The sequence below is a fragment of the Haliotis cracherodii genome, unplaced genomic scaffold (genome assembly GCF_022045235.1).
Source record: "Haliotis cracherodii isolate W230 unplaced genomic scaffold, xgHalCrac1.p SCAF_8, whole genome shotgun sequence".
NCBI lineage: Eukaryota > Metazoa > Mollusca > Gastropoda > Lepetellida > Haliotidae > Haliotis > Haliotis cracherodii.
In genome coordinates, this window is record NW_027266341.1 from 18,101,846 (window position 1) to 18,117,276 (window position 15,431).

Here is a 15,431-nt window from a genome sequence, read left to right on the forward strand (position 1 = left end):
GAAATAGTTCTAAGTGAATGACGTAACCTAATTCTTTTTGGATAAATATAATTTGTGTGTCACCACTCTAGGCCATGGCTTTCATGTGCCGTACTGTGCTCAATAGCAAATCACTACTGCATGGACAGCAATTGACCAAAATAACCAGGGCTTTACAATAAACTGGTGTACCAACCTGTGCTTTGTGTCTCAATGAACTCGTGTTTTTTGACACAATAAATCGACACTACGTGTCACAATGAACCTGTGCTGTGTGTCACAATGAACCTGTGCTGTGTGAACAATGAACCTGTGCTGAGTGTCACAATGAACCTGTGCTGAGTGTCACAATGGACCTGTGCTGTGTGTCACAATGAACCTGTGCTGTGTGTCACAATTACCCTTTGCTGTGTGTCACAATGAACCTGTGCAACGTGTCACAATGAACCTGTGCTGTTTGTCACAATGAACCTGTGCTGTGTGTCACAATGAACCTGTGCTGTGTGTCACAATGAACATGTGCTACGTGTCACAATGAACCTGTGCTGTGTGTCACAATGAACCTGTGCTGCGTGTCACAATGAACCTGTGCTGATTGTCACAATGAACCTGTCCTTAGTGTCACAATGAACCTGTGCTGTGTGTCACAATGAACCTGTGGTGTGTATCACAATGAACCTGTGCTGTGTGTCACAATGAACCTGTGCTGTGTGTCACAATGAACCTGTGCTGCGTATCACAATGAACCTGTGCTGTGTGTCACAATGAATCTGTGCTGTGTGTCACAATGAACCTGTGCTGCGTGTCTCAATGAATCTGTGCTGCGTGTGACAATGAACCTGTGCTGTGTGTGACAATGAACCTGTGCTGTGTGTGACAATGAACCTGTGCTGTGTGTCACAATGAACCTGTCCTGCGTGACACAATGAACCTGTGCTGTGTGTCACAATAAACCTGTGCTGCGTGTCACAATGAACCTGTGCTGTGTGTCACAATGAACCTGTGCTGTGTGTCACAATGAACCTGTGCTGTGTGTCACAATGAACCTATGCTGCGTGTCACAATGAATCTGTGCTGTGTGTCACTATAAACCCACGCTGTGTGTCAAATGAACCTGTGCTGCGTGTCAAAATGAACCTGTGCTATGTGAACAATGAACGCAATTGGAATAAGATGACATGCATCAAGTCTGACTACCCGATCTCGTTAGTCGCCTTTTACGACAAGCATAGTCGCCTTTTACGGCGAGAATGGGTTGCTGAAGACCTATGCTACCCCGGATCCTTACGGGTCCTAAATAGCGAAAGAAAACAGTTGTAGGAGCGGACATGGAAAAGCCATTTACATATTTTACATTCATCGCCAGAAGGATTAAACTAACCAGTGTAATATATGCAAATCACGTTTTACAAACTCAGGAGGCGTTCGGCAAATCATGGGGAGATGATAGAAAAATATTTTCCTTTCAAGGCTGCACGGCCGCAACATTGTATGTGGACGTCCAGAGTGGCCATTGATTACATTTGTTTGAGGTAGTTCAAATATTGTCTTTTGTTGCTATGAGTGCGAAAGGACAGTGGTCGTTTCGAGGCAGACATGATAATTTTGCATACCAAGAGGCACTGGTGTCAACTGCACGATTAAAGTTTGAGACAGTTACAGTGGTGATTGGACAAGTATGAGTCATTTAACACCGAGTGAGCGAGAGAGTTATACAAAGTTCTTTCTTGGTGTGGATGCGAATGGGGACGGCTACCTCAACAAAATAGAATTCAAATGTCTCTGTGAAAAGCTTGGATTTCGACTTAAACCGTCGAAACTAATTGTGAGTATTTAACGGGTATTTCTTTCGCATTACCTTGTTATATGTGCATCACAGTAAAGTTTAACCACAGCAATAAAGCAATATATATATATATATATTATTAAATACATCTCATGTACAATATCATTCCTTTTGTGTTGTAAATTACGTTGCAAAACTGTTTTCACTCGTATACGTCGATCGTTTCTCAGTTTCCTTCGAGTTCGAATGGTGATTACTGAGGCATAAAACACCATTCAGCTACCGTTTATGCGAGTTTGCAGAACTATCTACCGTTATGTTGTAGGAGATGTTTCACGGTGTGGATACAGACAATAACGATAAAATAACGCTGGATGAATTTCTCGCAACCATGCCTGGGATATCACCGGTCGATAGAGAGTAAGTATGCGTACACCTGACCTCACACAGCTTGTCTCAGATATGAACATATTTTACAAACAAATCGGGAAATTAAATTAAACGAGCAAAGTGAACTAGACTTGCCAACTATTATAGACTGTATCAGTGCCTGTTTGACAGGCAATTGACTGTACTTTGGTCCAAAGCCTACTTACTGTTAGGATATATAACAACTCACTATATATATATACATGTATATTACTTTTGAGAGGGAAATATCTAGTGACTTGTTCCCCATAGACGTAGCTGGGCTACACGGATAAATGCAGTGGCCGAACGATCGCATCCAAAAGTGGGAGATCTGTGACAATCGATATTTGGAGAAAAGGTACAGATAATCGACTTGAGGATTGTCTTGACTTCAGAATATGTGGGAAATACCAAACTTAACCCACCTGTTCATAAAATAAACTTGTCCGACATTGCCGAGGTCGGATTCTATTCAAAGCGTCATCTTTATTAAATACGGGTAAATATTTTTAAAGCTTGCACATTTTATCAACGTCCTTGAGTGAATGAGTGAGTTTGATTTTACGCCGCTTTTAGCAATATTCCAGCAATATCACGGCGGGGGACACCAGAAATGGGTTTCACACATTGTACCCATGTCGGGAATCGATCAACGTCCTTGAAGAGGCAGTACATAATGTTGATATATGCGTCCCTCATGGTTTATTCTCACTGCAGTGTTTTATTTTACGATAAACAACTCCCACTCGTCGTTTATTTCTTCAAAATAGTCGAATATCGGGTTATCTCGAACTCACCTTCCACTCCATGTCAATTACTTCCATATTCGTCATCATTTATGCTGGGATCTGACGAACAGGATTTGTCCAATTCCCGGTTATCTCGAACTCATTTGGGAGTCCCATGTATCAAAATGTAGCATCAAAGTTGAATACTTACACACATCGGCAGGAAGTTACAGGCATGTTGCCACGAGACTGTGACTCTCACTGTCGTTGACACGCGCAAATTGAGAAATGAGTAAAACGATTATTTGGAACGTTGAATGAAACCGAAGATGACTAGATTACATGTAATAATCTCTCATAACAGAATGTTTGTTTTGCGGAAATTCACTTTGTTGCTTGTCTCGAACCCTGGATATCTCGAACGTTTTCCAAGTCCCCGCGAATTCGACACAACAAGTTGCGACTGTATACATATATCATGTTCATTTGCTTATGATATTGGTCCCTCGTAAGAACTGGTCTCCAGAGGTGACTGAATAGATCGGGTGATCCTGATGGCGGTAATCATTGCTCACAATATCAATCACTGGATCGATTATATACAGACCGCCGTCATATAGCTCGAATATTCCTGAGTGAGGAGATAAACAACAAACAAACATAGCAGCAATGGTATTCGATTATTTCTTATTTCTGAGATTTGCTATAATAATGCTCTCAAAACAAAAAGAAACATGAAGGTGGTTACAATAATTTCAAAAGCAAATGCCATTTTGAAAGCTGATGATAATGTGCCTGATAAAGGTGTTGAATCTACACTGTGCTTGATAAAGGTGTTGAAACTGCAGTGTGCTTGATAAAGGTGTTGAATCTACACTGTGCTTGATAAAGGTGTTGAAAATGCACTGTGCTTGATAAAGGTGTTGAATCTACACTGTCCCTGATACAGGTGTTGAATCTACACTGTGCTTGATAAAGGTGTTGAATCTTTACTGTGCTTGATACAGGTGTTGAATCTACACTGTGCTTGATAAAGGTGTTGAATCTACACTGTCCTTGATAAAGGTGTTGAAACTGCACTGTGCTTGATAAAGGTGTTGAATCTACACTGTGCTTGATAAAGGTGTTGAAACTGCGCTGTGCTTGATAAAGGTGTTGAATCTACACTGTGCTTGATAAAGGTGTTGAATCTACACTGTCCTTGATAAAAGTGTTGAATCTACACTGTGCTTGATAAAGGTGTTGAAACTACACTGTCCTTGATAAAGGTGTTGAATCTGCAGTGTGCTTGATAAAGGTGTTGAATCTACACTGTCCTTGATAAAGGTGTTGAATCTACACTGTGCTTGATAAAGGTGTTGAATTTACACTGTGCTTGATAAAGGTGTTGAAACTGCACTGTTCTTGATAAAGGTGTTGAATCTACACTGTGCTTGATAAAGGTGTTGAATCTACACTGTGCTTGATAAAGGTGTTGAATCTACACTGTGGTTGATAAAGGTGTTGAATCTACACTGTGCTTGAAAAGGTGTTGAATCTACACTGTGCTTGATAAAGGTGTTGAAACTACACTGTGCTTGATAAAAGTGTTGAATCTACACTGTGCTTGATAGAATGTACACCCAGACGTCGCCTCGACTGTCATAAGGAAGATGTTTATCCACGAGAACCTGTTCGAGTATATTAAGCTTTCAATAACTCGGATCTCTCTTACATGAATATCTTTCGGTGCTTCAACACCACTTTGTTATGTCGTCATAGAGTCAATGAAACTTTAGTTAACCAACGAGATCGGTATTCTGACGGTTAGTTCTCGACACAGTGGTGTGCCTTTGAGTACAGTACATGTCTATAATAGATTCACTTGCGTTAGATTTAAACAGTACACGTCACGCTCAAGTTTGTTTCCCTTTATGTCGAGCAATAACCAAGTTGCTCCTGCTTCTGATGTCCACAAGTTGTTTGATCAGGGTTACAACGTTCAAGGCCTCGGGCAACTTTCAAAAGGGGCGGTCGGGTAGCCTAGTGGTTAAAGCGTTCGCTCCTCACGCCGAAGACCCGGGTTCGATTCCCGACATGGGTAAAATGTGTGAAGCCCATTTCTGGTGTCCCCGATATTGCTGGAATATTGCTAAAAGCGGCGTAAAAACATACTCACTCACTCACCCAACTTTCAAAACGATTTATGGTAGACATGACGAGGCCATTTCCAAATTTGACGCGTCGGGGATACAAATGATGTCCGTAGCTCTCACATCAAACTGCAGCACATTGAACACAGAACTTCTGTTCATTCTCTAGCTGAGGGACGCAACTTGTTCCATGGGTTCACTAACGATGGTAAATTGTGTTCCTAGGGATGCTGGTGGCCCAGTCGACTACGTTGTCGCCATTCGCTGTGCCAAAAACCTATGATCATGGGTTCGAATCCTCTTTCGCCCTGATTCGACTTCTAGGTGTGTCAGCACCATATCTCCTGAGAAGTGCCTAATTTGGGGGTTTCCTTCCACATCACTGTTCAAAGCGGTGTTCAAAAAGTTATATGGTAGACATGTGGAGGACATTTCCAAAGTTGACTCATCAGTGACAAAAATGACAAACATTTTGACTTGTACCATATGTTCCCTTTTTTTCAGGTGAACAATTGACTTGCTTTTGCATGCGTTTGTGGTGTGTGCCACCGGTGGGGCAGAATACGCTCACTTTTTCGCGAACACCTGGCATATCATTACTATTTGATGACGATTCATAAACACTTGCTCACAATCGAGATTCCCATTGGATATGGATAAGGAAAGGGTTTTGTTGCTTTAGAAACCCAAACTCACTCACATGTGTTACCTGCCTTTGCATGTGTTTGTGACGGGTGCCACCGCTAGGGCTTGATACGCTCACCTTTTCGCGAACACCTGGCATCATTGATATTTGAGAGAGAGTCATAAACATATGCTCATGATATAGTCGGAATTGTACAATCGACTCTGCTTTATGCAGAGATTTCTATTGAATTATGGAAAGGGTTTTGTCGCTTTATTTAAATATTCAGATGAGTTATCCTTTACTTTTCCAGGTGTGCAAACATACGGCAGATGTTCGTGGCAGCGGACATCAACCAAGATGGCGTTTTGAGCAGCAAGGAACTACGCGAAGCTCTGTGCTCAGTAGGCTCGGCACTACAGCAAAGTGACATAGATGCCTTGCTAGCTCGTCTGGACAAGGACATAGACGGGAAACTCAGCTACGAACAGTTTCTTGAACATTTGGCAAACAGAGGAAATGATGCGTGTTAAAAATTCATCAATAAATATAATGTTCTGATTTTAAGGACTTGACTTGTGCGTTTAGACTATCATAACCCACAAAGTGGTTGCCAAACAAGTTTTATTTGAAACAGCAGTCAAATTAAAAGTGTCAACGCCAGAGAATTATCAGTCCCGATTATCATCCGAAACAGATTCCAAGGGCCGTAATAGGAGAGTGAGTGAGTGAGTGAGTTGGGTTTAACGCCGCTTTTTAACAGTATTCCAGTTTTATCACGGCGTGTCAGCTTAATGTGGGAGGAAAGCCCGAAGTGATGCAGGTCTCAGACGTTTACCAATTCGTTGAATCACTGAAAATAACAGGCCATTGTTACCGATTCCCCATATGGGTAGAGAGAGAGAGAGAGAGAGAGAGAGAGAGAGAGAGAGAGAGAGAGAGAGAGAGAGAGAGAGAGAGAGAGAGAGAGCGTGTGTGTACATGCTTGTGTGTTTGTGTTCGTGCATGTATGTGTGTTTTTGTGTGCCTTGTCAATACCCCTGCCTTTCAAGGACTTGTCAATACTGCTTTATAAATAGTTTACAAATGTATAGATGGTACAATGAATTATTTAAGTCTTGAATGGATTTATAGCTGGTGTCTAGAGTATAATGCATTATGAGATCAATTCAAGTTGCGTCGTGTAGCACGAACAGCAACAGTAAAAAAACAAACAAACAAACTCAAGTCGTTGTGGCAGTGGACCAGGCTTAAGTGTCCTGCCATTAGTCACAGGCTTGGGGTAGTTGTTGCTGTCACGACGTGCGGCTTGACTTGGGAGGAAAGCCCGATGTGAAGTACTGGGTGAAAACATGTTTGTAGACGTGCTTATAGTAGTGGTGGTAAAGGTAGTGGTTTTGGTAGATTGATTGTGTATTTATTGGTTGTTTAACGCCGCACTCCGCAATATTCCAGCTATGTGACGGCGGTCTGTAAATAATCGAGTCTGGACCAGACAATCCAGTGATTGACATCATGAGCATCGATCCACGCAATTGGGACCTGATGACATGCATCAACCAAGGCAGAGCGCCTGACCACCCGATCCCGTCAGTCGCCTCTTACGACAAGCACAGTCGGCAAGCATGGGTTGCTGAAGACCTATTCCAACCCGGACCTTCACAGGTCTTTGGTAGATTGCATCAAGTGGTTATGGTTATAGGAGGCTGGTGGCTGTTGGCTGTTTTAGTATTGGTAGTGATTGTTGCGGTTCTATATGTAGTGAGAGTGGTTAAACCCAATGTTCCAGCTTTACTTCCGGGCAAAAGAAGGCATGCGCATGAGAATTGGAAATGAGCATCGATATACACAATTGGGATACGATGACATGCATCAACCAAGTAAGCGAGCATCAGTCAAGTCATCGAGCATCAAACAAGTCAGTGAGCGTGACGATCGTTTTAGTCACCTTTTACGACAAGTATGGGTTGCTGAAGACCAATTATAACCTGGATCTTCACGGGCTTGGAGTAGGTGTAGCTGTGAACAGTATTTCTGTTTTATCACGGCGTTTAGCTCGACGTTGGAGGACGCCCGATGTGATACACTAGGTGCAAACATGTTTGTAGAAGGGGTAATGGCAGTGGTGAATACTGGTGATGTATTTGTTATGGGTGGCAGTGGTTATGTGGGTAGCGTTGTTTGTAGTAGTAGTAGTAGTTGTTGTAGTAGTAGTAGTTGTTGTAGTAGTAGTAGTAGTAGTAGTAGTAGCATAGTAGTAGCTGTAATAAGAGGAGTGGTAGTAATATTAGTTGTAGTAGCTTTAGTAATAGTAGTAAGCGATAGTTTCAGTCATAGTAGTAGTAGTAGTAGTCGTAGTAATAGTAGCAGCAGCAACAGTAGTAGAAGTAGTAGTAGCAGTAGTAGTAGAAGTCGTAGTAATGATAACAGTAATAGTAGGAGCGATAGTACCACCATCCTCGGTAGTCGTAGTCATAGTAGTGGTAGTATTAGTAGTAGCAGTAGTAGAAGTCGTAGTAATGATAACAGTAATAGTAGGAGCGATAGTACCACCATCCACCAGATAAATATATCACTTCAGATAGGATACTGTGACACTTCATAGAATGGCGAGAAAGAGTCTTTGGAAATATATACCAAAAGACGTTGAGAAAAGGGACTTATCCTGCCTGGCGTTCGGCATTACGGGAATGAAATAGGCACTGGTCGGGTCGGAGTCAGCGTACTGTGTGGGTGGGTGTCCATGTTAAACTGCGGCATGGCATCTCAGTGACCTAGCACTATAAAACCAGCCTAAGTCCGGACTAGTACAAGCAGTCACACGCACGTCCTTGCACGTAGCTACAGAAGTGAAATGATCCTGTACGCGACCTCACCTCCATATACCGTAATATTTGCTGCAAACGATGTATCTCCGTATTTAAACCAAACTTTCACATCACTCTATCTCTTTCCATTATATACGTGGGATACAAAGACATTAGTAATACCCATTAGTCTCGAGGTTTATACACTGGTCGGTATTCGTGTACTTGACGATGCTAAACTTTTGTTTAAGTCAAGATAAAAAGACTGATATCATGCAACCATGACTACACACAATACTACAATACAGTGTAACTCATAACATGACCACACGCGATAGCACCATGCGTGATATAGACTCCTTATTGATATTGACCTCTGTTCTGTTCACACCACAGCGAAACGAGTACAGATACTGCTATGAGATTTTTATCGCTCTAAGTTTGACCCAGCTAAAAATGCCTGTCTTTGTTCTCTCACTGTGTCTCTCTCTTACTTTAAACAAGCTGTGTGCATTTTTCTTCATATGATTTCGCAATAAAGGTCTTCAGTTGGTGGGAAACGGTACAGTAACCCAATCGCAGTAGCCCAAACGTCTATTAATAGACTAGAAGAGGCGCAGTTTTCCTTTTCAACCTGTCTCAACACATCAAGACCTACCCACCCACCACCCACCCACCCCTCTCCCCCACACTGTATGACAGTACACATTTCACGCCTTCAGTCAGCCTTGTCACACAAGCTACCGTGACTCTGCTCTGCATATCAAGCAAGAAAGTCAGCGTAGCAGCCAGCAACAAACTGCTCTTAAGCTCTGTTTTAGTTAAGCATAGAGTCAAGTCGTAAGACCTCCTGTGGCGACAACGTGTAGAGGTTTCCATCATGTCTCATCTTAGTGCCAAGGACAGGGACATATACATCAAGGTATTTCTTGCTGCTGACGTCAACAAAGATGGGTACCTCAATATGGAAGAAGTCAATGGTCTTTTCAAAGAACTAGGATATAAACTGGAACGGGAGCAAGTCTATGTGAGTTCATATGTGGGAGTGGGTAATTAAGCTGCATTTGTCACATTGCGGGGACAAAAAGACGCATACCTTCTTTTCTGTGAGTTGGGTTTAATGCCGTTTTGAACAGCATTTCTGTTGTGTCACGGCGTGTCTGCTTGATGTGAGGGGAAGGCCTGAAGTGATGCAGGTATGAGATGTTTATCATTTTGGTGAAACCCACGTGTACGATTATGATGCTGACAATCATGTGTTTTTTTGCATGCCTAAGGGACGCAACCCTGCACATCAACACCAAACTTTTACACGTGGACTAATGGCGAATATATTCGTCCTGCATGTTGTGTTTTCCTCCAAAATAGTTTCTTATTATAGAAGTCTGGTGTACTAAATGTTTCGTCTGAACGATTTTCGATGATCAGCGCTTGGAACTTCAAAAACGTATCAGGGGTGTCTCAGTGGAGACCCGGTTTAGAAATGGTCTCGTGGAAAATGGCACTAAGGGGTGAGTGAGTTAGTGAATGAGTGTGTGATAAAATACGTATACATCACCTTCGAATGACCATTTCTTGTTTGTTCCATTTTTGACCACCACCAAACAAACGTGGATGCCTCGCAGTTTACAACAATATGTATATTTGTATGAGCTCAATATGCCAGCAACATATGAATGAGATTCCACTATACACTACTACTGCAAACACACATGATCCGCTATGTAATGGTTAAAGTGTCATTTACAAATCAGGAGCAAGTGAGTGAGTTAGTGAGTGAGTGACACTGTGTCATTACACTCCCACACACTTACTGCACACATAAGAACTGCGATGTCAAGGTTATAGTGACATTTACAAATCAGGATGTTGCCATCTTTGCATGTGGAAAAATACTATGACGTGAGTGAGTGAGTGTGTGAGTGAGTGTATGCCATTACACTACATACGACTACTGCAAACACACATGCTGATCTGCGATGTTATGGTTAAAATTATACTCAGGATGTCACATTCCCCAGTGTGCAGGATCTAGTTTATTCCGTTGCACGAGGAGCGCCTGCTCAAGTCTCTAAGGAAGAGAATATTTGTTTAAATAATAATTCCTAAATGTTATACAAAATAGGAATTAAGAATAGAATTACTATACATCTATGGACTTATTATTCCGTACAGCCTTTGAGCGAGGCTAGAGGAACGCTAATACTCCCCAAACGTACTGTTCTGACCGATCTTTCACACTTGTTTAGCAGTTGTGTGTTCATTGTTAGAGCGTTATCTAGGTCGGCGCCTTGTTCATTCATGAAATCTTTTTTTTATATTCCCCAGTGTGTACGAATTGCCTTGAAGAGAGTTTGTGCAAGGTTTAGTGATTGTCAGTGATCCACTTTGCATGGACGGATTCCGATATAGTGTATCTAAATAATAAACTGTAATTCACAGGGAACTGAAAATGCAAAATGAATGTGGTCTGGATAGTTGAAACACATTTTATTCAGATTGAAATTGATTGAGAACAAGTTATCCAACTTATGACCCCCTCGCCCTGTGGTATTTACAAAAGCTTGTACAGTAAATCATATACAGGGAAAAAAGAAAAGAAGATGAGTGTATAGATATTTGAGAAATGTACAAAAGAGAGATTAGTTTATTTACATTAATGTGTCACCCAAATCTCTTTGTATGACTTATAAACATTTGCACTGCCTTAAAGATAAGTTGATTTTCGATAATGGACAAACAATCATTTCCGTTTAACATCAAACTTTAATCTGATTAGTTGTTGTTGTTGTTGATTCCCAACATGGCTATAATGTTCGGAATACTGCTGAGAGCGGCGTAAAACCAAGCTCATCCACTCATTCGCTCTATTTTTCTCCCAGGCATTGTTTGCTAAGCTTGATACTGACCAAAACTACAAGATAACCTTGGATGAGTTCTTGGCTGCTATGGAGCCTATCGAGCGGAAGGAGAGAGAGTAAGTTGGATCGTTATGTTTTATTTCACAGCGTTTGAGGTCCAATGCTCTTTCTACGAAGCCTTCAAGGGCATCATGCTCAACAAGAGTTTGATCAGGGTCACATTTGTTCGCATGTGTTTCCCATGGGTTTTTTGCAGGTGGACAATTGCTTTCCCTTTGCATGTGGAGTAAGTGGTGGGTTCCTCTGCTTTTCGCGAACACCTGGTATCACCACTACTTGAGAGTGAATCATAAACAAATGCTTATGACACTGTCCATCCCGTACAATGGACCTTTTTAAGTAGGGATATTTTATGATTATGGAAAGTGGTTTGTCACGTTTAACTATACCACGCTGACATTGCTTCACTGTAAACCACCTTGACTGTGGGATAGCGTGAAGTATATACATTTCGTGAGGAAATGCTTAGTAATACCCTTCTCGCGAACACCTGGAGTCATCACAGTTTTACAGTGGTCCACCCATACACGTTTTACCACTATTTCGCCTTTTACGCCGAGTGGAATATGTTTCAGAATACGGAATATAGACATTTTGTTCAGTAATTTAGACATCTAAGGCCCATAGTACAATGCAGGTTGGATATTAACATTTGTCACGTGATGTACATGATTAGATTTTATATCAAGTTACACATTCCTCATTTTAAAGACATGTTTTAAGAATACAGAAACACCATGGATCATATCAGGATTTTCAGAGTTTAGCAGATTTATCATTAACTGACGGTCTTTAAAAGTACCTTGTAACATGGGGAGAAATTTATACCTTTAATGGGAATACGTTTCACATGTAAGTAAGGCATGGTATTCATCCTCTACTTCTCCGGATGAACAGTTTGTACAAATAGAGTTCTTTGGCCATGCGACATACATTTACATTATTAAAGTTTACAACAAGCTCTGATTAAACTTTTATCATTTTATACAAGTTAAATATAATTCAGTTTGTATTAATAATTTTACTTTGCTGTAATTGCTAGGATTAAGTGATTTAGGAATACGTTGGTGCCAGTGTTGACAAAATATACCCTTTAGTTTTTGCTTAAATGAATATAAAAATATATGTGGATAAATATTTTAGTAAGTGACTACACTCAAGGCAGACGAACCAAGAAACCACTTTTCATGTTTTGCAACAATACCAACTTTCCTAAAATCTAAAGCATTGGTTTTATTCAGATTTATTCAAGACTCCATTTTGAACAGTAACTCTGTAACACATTTAACTGTTTTTACAAGCCATTTACGGAATAGGAAAAAAATACGTCATCAGCAAAGAGAAGGAGCAGAATGTCCATTATTTCTTGTGTAACAAATATCCCATGTTGGCAACTATTTTGCAGTTCTATAGCAAGTCCATTTATGAAAAAACATAAACAACAACAGATTTAAAACACAACCTTGTCGTGCACCGGAGGATGTTGTAAAGCAGTCCGTACGTTCATTATTGATCTTTATACAGGGACTGACTGATGCGTACATTGTTGTCTAAGTACAGGGCGCCGTGATAGAGAGAGGATGTTGCAACATCACAAGACAGACAAGCGTAGATTGTTGGCGTTACTTTGCTTCTTGGGATCATAAAGGAATTCAAACGTAATATTTTCTTTTCTGTTCGACATTTCACCATAACTTGAACTCAAATTTGAAAATTATGAATGACTGTGTTGAAATCTTTTAGTTACTGTAGGTAGATACCATCAATTGGGACATGAATATCGCATTCTGGTGTTGGTTTGCAGGGGCGCTCACCTTCGACGACTCTTCCACGCTCTGGACGCGAACAAAGACGGTCTCCTGTCCCCCGATGAACTGCACGTGCTATTGCAGTCAGCCGCTTCTGAATGTGGTGTTGAAGTACCCAAGTCCACTGCTGAGCAGATTGTAAAGGAGCTCGATGTCAGTGGAGACGGCAAATTAAATTTCGAAGAGTTTCTTGTTTTCCTCGCTGCCGTGGCGAGTTAGACAACCCAGATTATATCCCTCGGTAGTGTTAGATGTAATACCGTCTCAGTGTTAATTGCTGTTTCATCTAAACCGATATGTGTATCTCTTCTGATATGAAATAAATGTAAATGTTCAGATATGCATTGTTTACATTATGTTCTGAAAACCTTTTGACACTGTTGGGTAGACAAGCGTGTATGTTAGCTTGTGCACATATATTCACGTCGGTGAGGCTGGGAGCGGTGAGGTAACCTTGTAGTTATAGCGTTCGCTCGTCACGCCGAAGACTCGGGTTCGGTTCCCAATATGGGTACTATGTGTGAAGCCTTTCTGGTGTTCCCTGTCGAGATATTACTGGAATATTGCTAAAAGCGGCCTTAAACCATACTCACTCAATCATTCACTCGAAAGAACTGACTAAAACGCTCATCGGCTGATCTGTGACTTCAGTTGTTGTTGACCTTGATCGTTTCGTAGAGAGTACTGCTGGTGTCGCGTGAGGAGTGAGCTTCTCTGCAACTAACTCACATGAATGTAACGGTGTTCCAGTGAAGATCCGGGGTAGAATAGGTCTCCAGCAACTCGTGCTTGTCGTAAAAGGCGACTTGCCAAAGTTAGGATCTAAGTGGTTTATTGGACTAAGGACTATTGCCGGCTCCGGCGCACTCAACCAACAGATTTCCTTCCTCTGGCGACACAGGGACGCAACCCACGGCAAACAGGCTGCCCAGTTTGGTCGCCTCTTACGAGGGGTACATTCTACCCCGGGTCCTCACGGGGGCGCCGGCAACACCAGAATGCACGAGCAAATTGTGACTCACGACCTTACAGTCGATGAGATGCCTTCATGAAGGCCTTCTTTAAAAGAGGTATTATTTAATTTCAGAATAAATATAATTTTATTGAACTTTATATTAAGCTACTTCTTGTTATATACTGAACAACAAAAGTTCCTGTGACATTGAATAAGATTTAATGCAAATTATGTTTTTTACCAAATCTGAAACAATTTCGAATTGCAACAGATAAAAGATTCCTGTAAGTGTTCAAAGGGTTTTATTTGCCATACTGACGTCATGGATTAGACCAGGCGTGGCACAAAGTCCTGTGGGATATCTGGCAATATCTGCTGGAGCATGTTTCACAAGTTCCTGGAGTGTCTGTGGAACACGTGGTTGACGTCGAAGGCGCCGATCCATCTCATCCCACATGTGCTCGATTGGTGAGAGATCAGGGTAGCGAGCCGGCCAGGGGATGACATTCACGTTGTTTTGTTGAAGAGTTTCCTGAACACGTCGAGCAATATGAGGCCGGGCATTGTCATGTTGAAAGGTAATGCCTGGGCCATGACGCACATGTTTGTATACCAATTCTTGGGTAGTGAAATGCATTAGGCTTGCATAAAAGTCAACTTTTGCATGGAATACATGCTTTTCTGCAGCAGTTGCGTTTTTGTGACTTGATTCCATACATGTACTACAATATTGAAAACCAAACTTTACTTGTTTGAAAAATACACTAAAATATTGGTGTCACTGGAACTTTTGTTATTGAGTATAGTTCAATTCTCATTCCCAGTGCTTCTAAACATTCTTCTTCACTTCTGTTTTGTCTCAACACCACCATTACTGCTTCAGTGGTGACTCCTATGACGTCTGACCCGTGAAGATCCGGGGTAGAATAGGTCTTCAGCAACCCATGCTTGCCGTAAAAGTCGACTAACAGGATCAGGTGGTCAGGCTCGCTGACTTGGTTGATGCATGTCATCGTGTACCAACTGCGTGGATCGATGCTCATGATATAAATCAATGGATTGTCTGGCCCAGACCCGACTATTTATAGACCGCCGTCATACAGCTGGAATATTGCTGAGTGCGGCGTTTAACAACAAACAAACAACAAACCCTCAGCTTTGCATGGATCCTCTTGTGGATTCGAGTTTCACATTTGACACGATCGTTGACCTTTTAGTATAAAATGCCACTGAGATGTTAACGCCTGTATCATAATGAGGACGACACTGGGATTCGAAC

At 41.5% G+C, this 15,431-nt stretch overlaps 2 protein-coding genes across 2 annotated transcripts; both read left to right on the top strand.

The window, feature by feature from the left end:
- The first annotated feature begins 1,657 nt into the window (after positions 1-1,657).
- On the top strand, positions 1,658-6,194 carry LOC139450836 (calmodulin-like protein 5). The gene is made up of 3 exons (XM_071232670.1): positions 1,658-1,804; positions 2,091-2,185; positions 5,975-6,194. Exons 1-3 carry the CDS (start codon positions 1,658-1,660, stop codon positions 6,192-6,194), a joined length of 462 nt encoding a protein of 153 aa, XP_071088771.1.
- Positions 6,195-9,195: 3,001 nt separating this feature from the next.
- On the top strand, positions 9,196-14,251 carry LOC139450143 (calmodulin-4-like). The gene is made up of 3 exons (XM_071231808.1): positions 9,196-9,495; positions 11,351-11,445; positions 13,194-14,251. The coding sequence occupies exons 1-3, from the start codon at positions 9,349-9,351 to the stop codon at positions 13,414-13,416; spliced, it is 465 nt and encodes a 154-aa protein (XP_071087909.1). The 5' UTR covers positions 9,196-9,348; the 3' UTR covers positions 13,417-14,251.
- The last annotated feature ends 1,180 nt before the right edge of the window (positions 14,252-15,431 follow it).

Excerpts from the sequence above, each read along its gene's own strand:
- LOC139450143 (XM_071231808.1), top strand. The coding sequence starts at position 9,349 with ATGTCTCATCTTAGTGCCAAGGACAGGGACATATACATCAAGGTATTT. Across the intron at positions 9,496-11,350 it reads TGGAACGGGAGCAAGTCTAT|GCATTGTTTGCTAAGCTTGA; the intron begins GTGAGTTCATAT and ends TTTTTCTCCCAG. Across the intron at positions 11,446-13,193 it reads ATCGAGCGGAAGGAGAGAGA|GGGCGCTCACCTTCGACGAC; the intron begins GTAAGTTGGATC and ends GTTGGTTTGCAG.
- LOC139450836 (XM_071232670.1), top strand. The coding sequence starts at position 1,658 with ATGAGTCATTTAACACCGAGTGAGCGAGAGAGTTATACAAAGTTCTTT. Across the intron at positions 1,805-2,090 it reads TTAAACCGTCGAAACTAATT|GAGATGTTTCACGGTGTGGA; the intron begins GTGAGTATTTAA and ends GTTATGTTGTAG. Across the intron at positions 2,186-5,974 it reads ATATCACCGGTCGATAGAGA|GTGTGCAAACATACGGCAGA; the intron begins GTAAGTATGCGT and ends TTACTTTTCCAG.